This window comes from Salarias fasciatus, chromosome 12, assembly GCF_902148845.1.
Source record: "Salarias fasciatus chromosome 12, fSalaFa1.1, whole genome shotgun sequence".
NCBI classification, from domain to species: Eukaryota; Metazoa; Chordata; class Actinopteri; order Blenniiformes; family Blenniidae; genus Salarias; species Salarias fasciatus.
The window spans coordinates 18389722-18405657 of NC_043756.1; the positions used below are offsets into that span (position 1 = coordinate 18389722).

Here is a 15936-nt window from a genome sequence, read left to right on the forward strand (position 1 = left end):
TATCTCCTCCATGGAGGAATGTGTGAAAGCCTGTCTGTGCCTGTGATGGAGCATCAAACAAGCCATGTGCCCACACACTCAGCCCACTGATCTAACGGCGCTTTATATCAAACATGTTCAAAAACATATAAAATGATTGATTTGTTTTTTTAAAGCATAATGGACTTAATTTAAGATATTTTAAAACATTGGTATTATAATCGTATATGAATTATTTCACATAACTCAAGTGTATCTCATAACTTTAGAAATTTTGATGTTGTTATACTAATCATTTTTTTTAGCAGTTTCAAATTGCAGGCTGTAAAAATAGCAAAGAGAGGGTCAAAGTGGATAGAAAATATGGGCTTGTGCAACGTTGCCTGTCTGCGTGTGTGTATGTGTGTGTTTGTGTGTGTCTGTGTGTGTCTATGCCTTTGGAGCAGCAACACTTCATCTGCTGAGGGGGAAAACATAGGCATGTATTTGCTTGTTTTTGTTTTCCCCAGCTTCCCTCCCCTTCAGTCCATTTTCTCTATGCCTCCCTCATCTGCCTGCTGCCTTTGTGTGTCTGAGATGAAAACTAAACGGAGCTGAACCTGATCTAGTCTGTCTGACACACACGTACATGCGTGCAGGCTTAAGGCGGCACATGGTTGCAAACGCTCCCTGTGTGGTCCTGCACGTCCTCAAATTTTCACACATGCCAACAAACCTTCCAGGGTTTGTCTTCTCTAGGAGTGTATTATAAAATGATTTAAAAAAAGGAAATCTGATCTTCTGTCTGCAGTAACAAGTTCCCTATCGGTTTATTTTGTTCCTGCTACCTTCCCCTCCACACTTCAAATAGCTAGACGAGGCCAGGTGGATTATCTGAGCACTTCAGGGCTTCAAGGGACGTTTGCAATCACTGTCAGTCATATCAGTGTTATGATAATTGTACGTATTCTCAGGCATTACGCTCTTGCTCCCAGCTACAAGCTCGTCAAACGCTGTGTGGCGTGTCCTTTCATCTTCCTCTTTGTCTCTGTCAGGACCGTACGGGGGAGTGTCTGAAGAGGACCGGGGCCAGCGTGGCCCTCACCTCCATCAGTAACGTCACGGCATTCTTCATGGCAGCCCTCATCCCCATCCCGGCGCTCAGAGCCTTTTCCTTACAGGTATGCTGGGGACTGACTACATTGTGTGTGTGCAGCCTTGTTTCATTCATTTAATTCACCAAATCAAATTCATATATGTGTGTTCCTGTGTAAACGTGAGTGAGGAGGAGTGTGTGTTCCGTGAAATCCATCCTGTCCTCCTCCCTCTTTCTTTGAGGCTGTTTAGTGGTGGGCCCTGGGTCTGAGGTCCATGTAACTGAATCTCTCTGCATGTGTGCATGTATGTGCTCACATATCCTCATACTTGTGTTTGTGTGTGAGTGTGTGTGTGTGAAGAGTTGTAGTATCTGTGTGGGAGGTTTGAAAAGCAATGGTCTAGATGTTTGCCATTGTGTGTGTGTGAGGGTGTGCGTGCATGCAGAGGTTGTAGGGATCCAGAGGGGAGCTCTGACTTCTCTACCATCTGTCAGTAATTATAGATGTCACTGGAACAGTGAAAACCAGCAGAGAAAGCGACAGAATTCCTCCATAAGTCACAAGTATAAACTGTTCTTGAAGCAGTATAAGAAAGACAAATACTAAATAAAAAGTCAATAAAATAAAATATGATACTGAATAAAAACTTGTAAAAATACCAAAAAGAAAACGTTTAAAAGTTTATGGAGTGTAAAATGATTTCAAGACAACTTTGTGACAGACATGCTTTTAGCAGTCTTCTGATTTATCAAAATAATGATCCCTCACCCCCTACACTCGACCCCGTTATACACACTTTCTCACACACACGTTTGCAGACTCGCACGAAGTGCAGTAAGAAGTCGATATTAGCATGTGTGGATAGATGGCTTTAGTACGGCGGGTCTGTCAAACATGATCCATTTACCCCATGGGTCTAATCCAGGCAGCCTCATTTTACTCACACACTTTGTGAGAGGCACATGCATAACACACACAAGAACACACACACACACACACACACACACACACACATACCACGCATAGTTTACACTTGTGGTTTTGTGACTGATAGAGGGCAAACTTCACAAACTCCACTATCGCAGCGATAACAATCTTTTATTATAGAACGCAGCTTCATCTCCCGACCTCGCATCAGTGCAGAGATATGTGTCTATCTTTGTATGTGTGCGATTCTTTATCAGCATTAAACACTTCCTGTGGTCCACTTCTCTGCGGATTAGATCACCTTCTTCTTTCCGTTGTGATGTCTTTCATTAGTTTCCCTCCATTGGAACAAATAGGACAAGGAATCTCGTCTCGATAGCGTTGCCAGAAACATACACAGGAACACACTCGTGTGAAGAGGACAGATGTGATGATAAATATAATCACACTGGGGGTCGGTTCGCGGTCACCGTGTGCGTGTGTTCAAGTCTGCGTCTGTGCTCAAGTGTAGTCGTATCTGTCTGGAAGTGAGAGTGCCAAATGAGAATTAATTGTTCCACTGTACTTACCGAGGCTTTCTTCTGACTTCATCTGTCTTTCCTCGACGTTATTTTTCTGCCGTTGACTGAGTATTGAGTTGAGGAATGAGGGAGTGTGTGTGTGTGTCTGCTTGGTGTTAAGGTGTGGTTTCAGTAGGAGGCTGTACTTTTTTTAAAAATTGGCAATAGATATGGATGTTTATGTGCATTTTGTGTGTGTGTGTGTGTGTGTGTGTGTGTGTGTGTGTGTGTGCAGCCGCAGCGCCTGCTCATCACCTCAGGCCTCGCGGGCCCCTGGCTCCTTGGGTGGTCTGGCACACACACTGGATTGTGACTAACTGTGTATGTGCGCGTCTGTGTGTGTGTGTGTGTGTGTGTGTGTGTGTGTGTGTGTGTGTGTGTGTGTGTGTAGTGGTCTGGCAACTACGCAATATCCAGATTGTACTCTGGGCAGGGCCCCAACCTAACCCCAACCCCCACCCTCCACTCCAGAGCACCACCTTCAAATACTTAACCACAACATTGTACTGGCTTCTATTACACATCCGCACATGTCTGACTTTTTCTCTGCACACTCAGTATTTTTGTCTTTAATGGAGCTGAAATTGCATCAAAACAAGTTCATAGCTCACAGTTCACATCTCAGTTTAGTGAGTCTATTAAAAAGAAACTGTAACCATTCATCATTTTACTAAGACAGAAGCCATTTTTAGGACTGAATATGTTGTTATTATACTTTCATTGAATTTATAGTATAAAAAGGATTTACAAATCCATTGATGGACTCATTTTGATGTCACAGATTGTGTGTTGCCCATGTTGTCTGCAGGCTGCGGTGGTGGTGGTATTTAACTTCGCCATGGTGCTGCTCATCTTCCCCGCCATCCTCAGCATGGATCTGTACCGAAGAGAAGACAGACGTTTTGACATTTTCTGCTGTTTCTACAGGTGTGCACATCTCTATCATAACGTACAAAGAAAATATTTCATTCCTAAGGACCTTTCTTTCTGTGTGTTTGTCCGATGATGAACAACTTGATCAGCCGGTTGTCTGTCGGGATATTTCTGTCTTAATCCTCCTCAGTCAAACCTAATTATTGCCAAGTTGTCTCTTTCTGTCTGGCTACTTTGGGTGTTGAGTGTGTTTACCTGTCACGGTCTTTGATAAAACTCACCAGCCGGCGTGCCAGCCCGGGCACGTTCGTTGGCTCGGTGATCGTACAGATGTGCACACTCACTATTAAATTCCGTTGTTGAATCTCAGCTCTTCATTTCACACTGCTGGCAGTGAGTGACAGATTGGCAGTAATACAGGGCTGATAAATGTTTTTTTTAGCACAGTTTTGGTATATTTTCCTTCCACTGTCTGACCATATCTCCTATTTTGCCCTTTTCAGCCCATGTGCCAATCATGTGAGTCAGATCGAGCCTCAGGCATACCTGGATGGAGCGGACGGAAGTCGCTACAGCCCTCCCCAATCGTATCGCACTCCTCCTCCCTCCTATCGGACGCCTCCCCCAAGCTACAGCAGCCCCCCTCCGTCCTACAGCAGCCACGGTTTTGCCCAGCAGACCCAAATCACCATGCAGTCCACAGTGCAGCTCAGGACAGAGTACGATCCCCGGACGCAGGCCTTCTACACGACGGCCGAACCCCGATCCCAGATCTCGGTGCAGCCCATCAACCCCGCTCCAGCTCGGAGCAACCCCAACAGCGACTATTACAACAACAACAACGCCAGCGGAGGCAGCAGCAATCACTCCAATGTCAGCAACAACAACAACAGCGGCGGCCGCAGCAACGGGCCGTCCCGAGGTTCCGCCACCTTCTCCCATCTCCATTCTGCACCTTCTCCCACCGCTCCGGCGTCCAGCGCCTGCTCGGTTCCTCAGAGCGACGCGGCCTCGTCGACCGGCCAGGGCCCAGAGAACAACAGCTCCACGCGGGACCTTTTGTCCCCGATCGGGGAGGCTTCACTGGGCCTCCGCTGCCTGGAGCCTCCCTGCTCCCGCTGGACCCTCGCCTCTTTCGCTGAGAAGCACTACGCTCCTTTCCTTCTGCAACCCACAACTAAGGTGAGCTTTGCTCCTCATATTTATTTTCCCTTTTGTTGCTTCAGGGACACTTGTAGAGCAGAGAGGCAGAGTTGAAGGTAGTAAAAGCTTCTGTGTGAGGTAAAAGTGAGTGTGTGCTGACTCACCGTAGTGATAATTTGTATGGAAGGATTAGTCACCAAATTGAATGGTACAGAAGGAGGAAATGTGGGGAGGAGGCTGTGGTTATGTCCTATCTGAGTCACTCACACACTCACAGTCTGACCTCAGTCTTGTGGGTGGCCAGTCCTCTCGAAACCTTCCAGAGCTGAAATCATCTGGTGGCCTGTACTTGACATCAGAAAATGTTCCTCAGTTTCATTCTGCTGTCAAGCGTTAGTCCATATTCCCAAATTGCTTCATGCACTCCTGTGATGCCTTAATCCAATACACCCTATAACACCGAATCAGTCCAAGGAAAAGTCTGTTTTATTGCAACCTAAAAACAAACAGTCTGCTTGTGCACAGCAGACAAAAATCCAACCAGCGATTTTGTCACCAGGTTGAATGTTTGCAACAGTTATTTAAGTTTAAGCTTAACACCTTAATACAGTACGTTTGACTAACCTCTGCGTTTGTTTAACATCAGTGCAACTGACCATTTGTCTTTTCTCATCTGTTACTGTTCTGTTCGTAGACAAATTTCTTCTGTGTGTCTTTTGGAACATGCTGCAAAATTCCACCAAGATAACTTATGAATCATCCATATTTTGATTCCCTACTTAGAAAGAATGTGCGATCTGCTTTAATAAGTGTTTTGTGGAAGTTGAAGAGCATTAAATGGACTTTCTTTCTTCTGACTGCAGGTGGTTGTGATCGTGCTGTTCCTCTGCCTGCTGGGGGTCAGTTTGTACGGAACCACCCAGGTGAGGGACGGCCTGGAGCTGACGGACATCGTGCCCCGAGAGACCAGCGAGTACGACTTCATCGGCGCCCAGTTCAAGTTCTTCTCCTTCTACAACATGTACGTGGTGACGCAGCGCGCCGACTACGCCCTGAACCAGCCGCTGCTGCACCAGCTCCACCAGAGGTTCCACACGGTTCGCTACGTGTTGAAGGAGGACAACGGACAGCTGCCCCGCATGTGGCTCCACTACTTCAGGGACTGGCTGCAAGGTAAAAAAAAAAAAAAAAACAGCTTGTAATGGAATTACCACCCCTACTAAACTCAGTATGAACTGGGCCACACTGGATTAAAAGGATTTTAGTTTCCTTTTTTGACAGTAAAGTGAGTCAGATTCAAACACTGTGTTCATTTTAGCTTTTAGCCGAGAATGACATCACCTATGAGTTTCTTTTTTTTTTGTTTTGTTTTGTTTATACCTCATTTAACCTCACTGTTTGGGATAGCTTAGGCATGGAAATAATTTACTTTCTCGTGAAGCAGTTTTGAGATCATAATTTTCCTGTGTTTTGACATGAATCTGCAGGAAACAAGATGTTAGGCAGGAGATCAGAGGTGGGAGGGATTGCAAAATGGACACTGACAGTAGCTGATTAAAATCACTTGTGTCTTCAGTAAAGTGGGGCTGAAAGAGGGGATTGAAGTGGGAGCCCATGTTTTTAAACTTGGCGATATGCAATACATTAAAACTATTGGCAGCCAGTTGAAGACTGCGGATCGTGGCTCAAATACACTGAGTCAGCTCTTATTGCTTCCTGAATTTTTTTCACTTTTCCTTAAATTTTATCATTGAAAAATGTAAATGTTTGACATAACTAGTTCAGCACAACATTTAAAATACTGTAAAGACATAACTCCATCTGATATACTGGCGGAATGGGTTTTGTATGAATCGCCAGCTGACAGAATTGTGAGGTGACGCTGAACAGGAGTATTATCTTTCACGTCAACCCAATCCAATAATGGCTTCATTTCGGGCAAGGAAATGCACTCACTGGCTTGCTTTTAGCGATAAAACACATTGTGTGAGTGTGTGTGTGTGTGTGTGTGTGTGCCGGCTGGGAACCACACAGAGAGTGTGTGGGTAAGAGAGAGAGAGAGAGAGAGAGAGAGAGAGAGAGAGAGAGAGAGAGAGAGAGAGAACTGTGTCTGATATTGCTCTCTGCAATGGTGGGACAAATTGGAGCCAGACAGGCCAAGGAACGAGACCCAAAACAACATCTCCCACAGACGGACCACAGCATGGGCCTTGGGGGAGAGCTGAGAGGAGGGGAGTGATGCACATATGGATTAGAGAGTAGTATAGAAAACGCAGGCACATGTTACTGATATAATTCGTAATGATCACTTTGAATTACAAGCAGCACATTTTAAGCTTTTGAAGTCATGTTTGGTGGTTGAGAATGGAACTGAGTTATCATATTAAATCAATCAGGCTTATTATAGGGTTAGGCTTAGGTTGCAGTGTTGTGTCATGGTCTCGTTTTACTGTGCCGGGGGATTGTGTGCCGTGCTTTCCTGTGAACTCCTGCTTTATGGTGTGTTACAAAGGAAGAATGAAGATAACAGGGCATGTAACCTTTTTAAATTTCCACATCGAACCAATCTGTCTTGTTGTGGTTTCCTGCAGGTCTCCAGCAGGCATTTGACAAGGATTGGGAGGCCGGCCGCATCACCTACAGCAACTACAGGAATGGCTCAGACGATGGCGTGCTGGCGTACAAACTTCTGGTGCAGACAGGACGCAGAAACAAGCCCTTCGACATCAACCTGGTGTGTTTCTCAATTCAACTCACATCCGATCACTCCTAAGATGCAATTATTGAAAGTTATGGAATGTAGAAATGTAGTTGAAGTGTTTTTTTTTTTTTAATAAATATTAAAGCTTGCACTGCAGAAGACACACTCTATAGGATGCATTTTTGTATATTTTTTTTAATTTTTTTTGTTTCGCCATGTGTGATTCATGGTGGAGCAGCCACACCCTGCCTAAAGTCATCCCTGTCTGTTCATTTTTCTCTTCCTCCTCTCTCTGTTTGTCTTCATCTTCTTTCTGTGATGACTTTACCGAGCCTAGGAATTTAAAGCTCTCACTGGAACTGCAGCCTGCCTCTGAAAAACCTATTAACTCTTCATTTAAGCCATTTTTCAATGTGTGTGAGCATGTGTGCATGTGGATATGTGTGTGAGTGTGTGTGCACACGAGATGCAAACTGATGATGAGCTGATTCCCTGTTGCATCCAGTATTTCAGTTTGACACCTTTTCAGGGAGGCCAGTTGCAGAAAGAAGTTTGTGCAAAAAATATAAATCCCAGTAGAACTGTGAATAAATAGCTCGGGTATTCTGGAGTGTGTGTGTGTGTGTGTGTGTGTGTGTGTGTGTGTGTGTGTGTGTGTGTGTGTGTGTGTGTGTGTGTAATTGTTTGAACCTTAAAAATACAGAGCAATTTTATTCTAACTTTAAAAGAAACATCAGTTTTAAATTGCAATTAACTTTTTTATGTGGAGTTTTGTGTTATTTTCTCACATTGAACTCTGTCCATGCCCTTAACTTTGGTCAGAGGAGCATGGCATTTTGCTCTATAGTGGTTTTGAGAAAAACATGACTTTGTAGGCAGAAACACTCCAAGATTTTGCTCTGTGTGCCAGTTTTCACCAACAAATCAATGGTATTTTCTTTCCAAAGGGTTCTTTGCCTCATTAAGTTGGGTGGATTTCCTCATGATGCACTGCAGTTGTTAAGTGGACATCAGAAAATCTCATTATGGATTAGAAGCTGTTCTGTATGGAATGTGATGATGATTTTGAACTTTTCAGACAAGACAATCAAGACAAGTATCAAAGGTGTCAGCAAAAGAAATAAGCATTAAGAAAAGGTTAAAGACTTCAGGTTTTGAACTGTGAAAAATTGTTCTGCATTAACAAAACATGCCTTTCTTTTTCTTTTCTTTTTTTTTTTTTTCAGTTCAGTATCACCTCCAAAACACAGCATATGTGGATGCACGGTTGCATTCTTTGGCAGGAAAAAAGCAAAAACAGAAGATAAGAAACTGGAGAAATATAAAAACAAAATTCTTGGCCAGGATTACCCCAGACCTCAAACACAAAACAAGCCGTATCTTTTCCCACACTGACATCATTTTCATTAAAAGTAATTCCACCTGACACATAGCTTTGTTGTGTTTTGGGTTTATTTACAAATTGTCTGAAGCCATTCATGACTCCAGACATGTCACCTCACTAGACGTTTCTGCTGTTTGTTTTTCCCAGAAATCCACAGTGAAACTCCATACTTCTCCTCCCATCCTTTATTTTCTAGCTGATAGGAAGCAAAGACAGTCCTGGTGTGCGGCCCCCGTGACGTGACTTCCTCTGCTTGTGAGGGAAGTGTACTTGCCGTGAGGCGCGGGGGCCGCCGGCAGAGCTGCCTGGGCTTCCCGTGACAGCTTGAAGACATACAGTTGTTGCGTATCCCGCTGTTAAATTCAATCCAGATCCTCTGGAATCAGGCTCTCTCTCTTTTTTCCCTTGGACTGCCTCTCTCTCTCTCTCTTTGGGTCTCTTCCTCCCTCCCTTTCCCTCCTCTTTGCACCACTGCTGTGTCCTCTTTCAATGAGTGGAGCTGGAGCACGTGGTTTCTTTTGAGGCAGCTCCGTGTGTGCATTTGTATGTTTTGAATGTGCGTTCTGCTTTGTGCGTGCACTTGGAGCAGTAGCTGTTTTTGTGTGTGTGTGTGTGTGTGTGTGTGTGTGTGTCTCGAAATGAGGACCAGATCTTTTCCAACCCTGGCAAATTGCAGAGCTAGATGTTTTATTTTGATATGCCACTCCATGGATCTGTGCAGAGGTGTTCTGCTTTTGATCAGTCCCTGTAAACACATCTCTCCTCTGGGTAACCGGTTGTTTTGTGTGCGCCTGGTTTGGAAGTAAGGCAGTAGGAAGATAAAGCGTCGGTTAGTCGACACAGAAGGAGGCGAAAAGGGTGATGCAAAGGCTATCAAGAGCTCTTTTCTTCTCCGGACTGAGTGGGTCTGTGGCGCCAGGCATTCTGGGTACGAATAGGGGTCAGGAGAACCAAGTGTGAGCAACATTTGTACAGATGTTGTGTTATTTTTATAGCTCTACTCCATTTGCTGGGTGGCATTTCCTTCAGTGTTAACAACCAGGTTAACTGCACACAGACGCGCTCAGGGACTCCAGCCAATTTTTTTATTGTTACGCTAACCCAAGCAATTTTTCTCTCCCCACCTCCCCCACAACACAAAAAAATGTACTCCTTTCTTCATCTGCCTAACCCCATGAGTCCAGCTTCAACCCCCCGAAGCTCTCACTGCCTCCGTGAAAGGGATTTATGGTTCCTAGAAGGCAATATGGCAGAGTGGGGTGCAAGTAATGGTTTTACCTCTCAGGAGGTAGAAATGCTAGACTGTGCTCTTCTGCTTCCATATAGGAGGGGAAAAAGTGACAGGCTGCTTTTCCTGGCTTAGTGTGGATCACAGCCCATCAGTATGTGTCTAAATCTTCAACTCATACAACCAGTCAATAAAATGACATTTAGTCCATGACTTGAGTCGAAGCAGGATTTTTTAGCCGTCTGTCTCTGACATTAAGAGTTGGAGTCATGTCATAATTTCACTAGAGGATTTGCAGGTTTCTCTACAGTCCACAAAGATGCGATTGAGCTCATCTGTGATTCTAAAATTGCCAAACTGAGTGTGTTTTCCCTGTTTCGGAGTGCCAACTTGTCCAAGGAGTTCCCTGCCTTAACCCTGAGTTGGATGAAGTGGCCTGGATGGACAGATGGATGGTTTTTGTAATTAATCGTCAGCATTGGCAGTGAGAAAAAGAATAAGTTCAACAAATCAAAGTGCATGCAAACCTTGAATGTTTTTAAAGAGACATAAATCCAGCAATTGTGCAGATTTATTTGCAGTCCATCTTAGATTTGTTTTCTAAGAAACCAGAAATGATTATAAAGCTTCAGTCTGCTTGGAAGAAAATAGTGAATAGATCTGTAAACATTGCCATTCCAGAGCCTTCCAGTCTCTGGAATCATTCAAAAATACAAGTCCAAAAAAACCTTTTTTTTTTTTTTAAATTTTTGACATCTGAAACTTTCAAATAGAAATTACAAAATAAAACCTTTCCAGCAGAAAAGCATCCAAAACGCCAGATGATATTTTTTCTCTTGTACCATTTGTTAATTTGCTGATACAGTTGAACATCAAGGACTTCTGCAACAGCTGGCTTTTAACAAGAAGGGGCTGCGAAGCTTTCTTTACAGAGTTATTCAAAGCAGTCAGGACGTCGGACATTGCGCCAGTATCTACTGTACGTGAAGGGAGAAGCTGATTCAACATTTTCCTATTAATGTGGCATGATAATTCTGGGAAACTGTGATCAAACGTAAGGGAATTTTCAGAAAGGGAACCAGTGTTTCACTTTGTTGATTTTTCTTTGGTTGGAAAGGGAGAGGGGCTAATATTTGAGTTATATTTTGAGAGCTGCTTTCAAAGTCATGCATGTGTGTGAATAAGCATGGCTGTGGTCAGCTCACCTGGAGAGTGCTTTGGCTAAAAATACCTGATTTCTACAATACCTTTTCATGTAGTGTATACTTAACCGCCGCAAGCGCCACCTATGTTTTTTCATAGCCACAATTTTATTCTTCACAGTTTTTAATTAGTCTTCACCGTGACACTACCGAACCCACATAATAAGTAATTATTCTGACGATGATTTATCTGATTTTGTTGGTTTTGCAGCTGACACGCCAGAGACTTGTGGACGCAGATGGAATCATCAATCCTGGAGCTTTTTACATCTATCTGACCGCCTGGGCCAGCAACGATCCCGTGGCGTACGCCGCCTCGCAGGCCAACATTCGTCCACACCCTCCCTATTGGCTCCACGACCGCACCGACTCCATGCCCGAGACACGCCTCAGCAGTAAGGCAGCTCTCTATAAATTCACAACTTCTTGTCATTTATAAAGAACATGCTTTATAGTGTGATGGAGTTGTATTTCTTAAAAAGGAGGAAAGAAATTTGAATAACGTTCGCTTTTAAAAAATTCAACAATTAAGTATTGCAGTACAACTGAAAAAGTTTTGCATTATCTGAGCTCCTCCTGAAATTTTAAGTTTAACATTTGTGGGACTCTGCATCCACCATGGCACTTTTAGCTCCCATAAAGCAGCTGCTCCATGTGAGCAGTGTTTATCTCTTGTGCTTTGAGTTATTGCCTCTTGCCTGCGTTCGAGTGCTCGGTGAAGTTGTAGACTTTACTGTACCGCTGCGGTGTGTGTGTGTGTTTCTGCATGAATGGGCTCAGGTTGCAGAGCCGAGGACCAAGACACAACTCAATGTTGTTCTTCTAATAGCGCCTGTGGTGAATGCTGTAATCCTGACTACCATGGGGTCCTGGCGTTACACAGACACACACACACACGCACATTATTAAAACCCGGTGACCCCAAACACTGCACGCACCCTGTTCTCATTTCCCTGCCACACAGACAGACTGTAAGTCACATAAAAAGTATAGCGGTGTTGTTATGTGATTCCAGCCTGTGATTGTGTACAAGTCAGGAAGTGCTCCACAGGGGAGGAAAATGATTGGATAACAAGGAGAGACCGGGTTAGATTGGGTTGTGCAATTGGATAACAAGCAGGAAGCCCGTGACGGGGGTGGGTTTGAGAGTGGGGGGTATGATTGGATAAGCACCATGAGGTCCTTGGCTGCCCCCCAGAGCAGATTTATGTCAGCCAAAAGTCAACTGTTCTTCTGTTAGAAATGCATAGTGGAGATTATAATGGATCATCGAAAGCAAGTGCCTCTGTCAGACCCTCCAGTCACTTTAGAATACAGACTCCTACCAGCATCAGGCTACTGCAAAACATTGATCTTTAAATAAGGAAATGATAGGTGTGTGCTGAAGGGTAATCTCTTGATGCAGCCTCATCCAGACATCTGTTATTGATTACAATAAAAACAAAAGCATGAATGAATGCGCTGTTTTGTTTGCAGCAAGTATGACTTCATGGCAGAGTGACGGGCAGGTATACGTGTTCATGCATTTATACCGTGCTTTATGTGGCAGTGCTAAGTTTAGGGTGTGGTAATGGCAGTGATTCTGACATTGTAATTACCGTGAATCAACGTTAGCTCTGACAGTCTGCTGTGTCTGGAACTGATAGGCCCTCATTAGCCCGGCTGGGCCACAGACTGGCTCGGTTTGAGTCAATGGAGCTCTGTTTCTCACTCCCCCCTTGCCAAGCACACACACACACACACACACACACACACACACACACACACACACACACACACACACACACACACACACACACACACACACACACACACATGCCCACAGATGTAGCTTCTCTTGGAACAAGGCTAGATTAGGGAAGGAAAGCCTTGATATTGGCGGTGGCGGTTTGGCCTAAGAGACTGAAATTATTCCTGCAGATAGAAAAAATGATCTGAACCTGAAGTGACAAGCATCATCTGCATATGTCATTGTTGCAGATTACCTTCTCGATAATCTGTTTCCTTATATTGAAAATAAATACTCTTGTGAAACCGTGTGACCTTTAAGATTTGAGTTTTCACCGTCGCAGAATCATCAAAGGCACATGTTAATCTAAACTCATTGTGTCCCCTTTTCTCACCCAGTTCCGGCTGCTGAGCCCATCGAATACGCACAGTTCCCCTTCTACCTCAACGGGCTCCGGGAGACGCCACAGTTCGTGGAGGCCATAGAGAGCGTGCGGGCAATCTGCAACAACTACAGCCGACAAGGCTTGCCCTCTTACCCCAATGGCTACCCTTTCCTGTTCTGGGAACAATATGTTAGTCTACGCCACTGGCTCCTGCTGTCCATCAGTGTTGTGCTTGCCTGCACCTTTTTGGTTTGTGCCCTTTTCCTGCTCAACCCGTGGACTGCCGGCATTATCGTGAGTACTGGAGTGACACACATGCATGCTTGACACAATCCAGACAGACAAATGTGTGCGTTTAACTGAGAGAAAGATGAAAATATACCTCACCATGCTTTGATACCCACTTTTTAAGTATATCTTGATAGTTTTGAGAGGCACTGGGTTTTGTCATGCACACGTTTTTTAATAAGGAGAAGAAAAACATCTTTTAATGTTCAAAACGTCCTTTTATTGCTCTCCTCTTATTATTTCCATTTTTTTGTGTGTGGTCCAGTATGCATGTCAGACAGAGACAGTCTGAACAGACCAGAGGTTGCTCTACATTATTGAAGCCCAGACGCCAGTGTTTATCTTGTGCTGTTTTGTTAGGGCCAGTCTGTTTAGTCTAGCCCAACACTCCCAGACACCGACGCTGAAATAAATGAGAAGAGAACCCAAAGTTGCTCCGACGACCGGCTCCCTCTCTAAACCCATAAAAAGTTTAATTTTATCCCCATCTACCACACTCATCCTGTCCTGCTCCTCTCACACGAGGGGTTTCCAAGGACACACGCAACCACACATTGACATACAAAGGCAAGCGCGCAGACTCTCATCCAGCACTCACGGACACGTCCATACTTGCAGACATACAGTAAGAAAGTGTAAACATAGAGGTACATATTTCACACAGAACACATACACACAGCGCTCTGGTATTTCTCTCTGGTGGGTTGTATTTTACAACAGGCAGTGGCACAGGCCACCCGAGCCCTAAAACAAGGGAGGAGGGGACTTCTTGTTCATCCTTCAGGCTTTACTAGCAAGATCAAAAGACAAGTTATGGAGAGGCGTCAAGGACCAGACCACAGCCAGCCCCATAACATCAAACCCTCCAGCTATTTCAAACCCTTGTGGCCATTTGTCCTGAAATCTAACATAACCCTGTAGGCAGGGGCTTTGTTTAACATCGGTGTGATGTGTTTAGATTCATGCACACGGTTTGAAATCCACTTGATATTGACTGCTGTTAACATGTAGCGTCAGGAATGGTCGAAAGGCTTCGTGTTCACACTGTAGAAATAGATTTTCATGGATGGCACGGATGGCGACATGGATCAACGGTTATCACCTCATATATGATTAAATTGGCCATGATGCTCCAGAAAAGTCCAGTGATCCTCATGGACATACACTCACATACTTTCATACAGTGGCCTCCCCTGCCCACCTCAGCCCTCTTCAAAGGAGTTGGGCCTCATGTAACCTGACACCTGTCAGCTGATAATGGTATTTACTCTCAGCTCCTGTCCTGCTTCACTCAAGAGCCTACACACACACATACACACATGCACACCCGTATGGTTAAACTTACCACCCCCCCCCCCCCCAACCCAAATCCAGCTCCAAAATCTGTCTTATGTACAGTCAAAGTCCAGGTCAACTGTAAATGCTCACAGCACACAGAAGAATAATGGTTTGTTGATCAAAGTGCAATATATTAGATTGGCTCCATTTATGGTCATGTGATCCACTGTGCCTGCAAATGGTTCTTGTCTCTTTCACCTAAAAATGTGCATTATAGATGAATTAGCTTTTCCTACTGAATACATCAGAAGATTTTCTTACAGACTTGTTGGATGCAAATCAAGAGGAGTTCAAATCATATGTGTATGAAAGAGTTGCAGGCTCACACACAAGAAAGGAGAAAAAGAGAAATATTGTATGGCACTTGTTTTGAACCAATTGTGTTTTTATTCCAACATATATTAAGCCTGAAAAAAATCACCTTATAGACAGATTTACTTACCAGACTCTATCTTTCAATCAGGTGTTGGTGCTCTCACTCATGACTGTGGAGCTGTTTGGCTTCATGGGGCTCATGGGAATAAAACTCAGCGCTGTTCCTGTTGTCATTCTCATCGCCTCCGTGGGCATCGGAGTGGAGTTTACTGTCCATGTTGCTCTGGTATGATTCTTTTTTTGTTTTTGTTTTTTTTGTTTCTTCTTCTATCTGATAAGAAAGACGGTGGTAGAAAATCTTATTTCCATGTCAAACTTTACACAGTGAGTGTCCCTGCTGAGGATGAGACATGAGGTGTGAGTTTGTGTGCGTGTGTGTGTGTGTTGTAGGCATTCCTGACAGCCATAGGGGATCGTCACAAGCGGGCAGTGCTGGCGTTGGAGCACATGTTTGCTCCGGTGCTGGATGGAGCCTTCTCCACGTTACTGGGGGTCCTCATGCTCGCTGGCTCTGAGTTTGACTTTATCGTCAGGTGAGTCCAGTATAATCAGAAACTGCTACATTTGAACAATTTTCAATTTTGAAACCACTGAGAGAACTATATAAAGGTTCTCACATGACATCGGTTTGGTGTTGTTATACCATTAAGACCATGCCTCAACTTGTATGTCACACAGGAATCTACCTGAGACGCAAATCATGCGTGACAGCTGCTTTCTTCCTCTGTTTTCCCCCAAACCCTTTTCC

The 15936-nt window shown here is 44.3% G+C and overlaps 1 protein-coding gene across 4 annotated transcripts in view; it reads left to right on the plus strand.

Annotated features, from left to right (window-relative positions):
• ptch1 (patched 1) overlaps positions 1–15936 on the plus strand; it is a 47297-nt gene that overhangs the window by 25027 nt on the left and 6334 nt on the right. For 3 of the 4 annotated variants that reach the window (XM_030104254.1, XM_030104251.1, XM_030104253.1), the window contains exons 12-20: positions 1014–1139; positions 3351–3469; positions 3919–4597; positions 5422–5731; positions 7150–7292; positions 11285–11468; positions 13201–13481; positions 15277–15414; positions 15579–15721. In XM_030104254.1, the coding sequence (XP_029960114.1) occupies positions 1014–1139; positions 3351–3469; positions 3919–4597; positions 5422–5731; positions 7150–7292; positions 11285–11468; positions 13201–13481; positions 15277–15414; positions 15579–15721 (2123 nt within the window). The remainder of the gene's footprint in view (positions 1–1013; positions 1140–3350; positions 3470–3918; positions 4598–5421; positions 5732–7149; positions 7293–11284; positions 11469–13200; positions 13482–15276; positions 15415–15578; positions 15722–15936) is intronic. The other variant, XM_030104252.1, reaches the window with a different exon arrangement.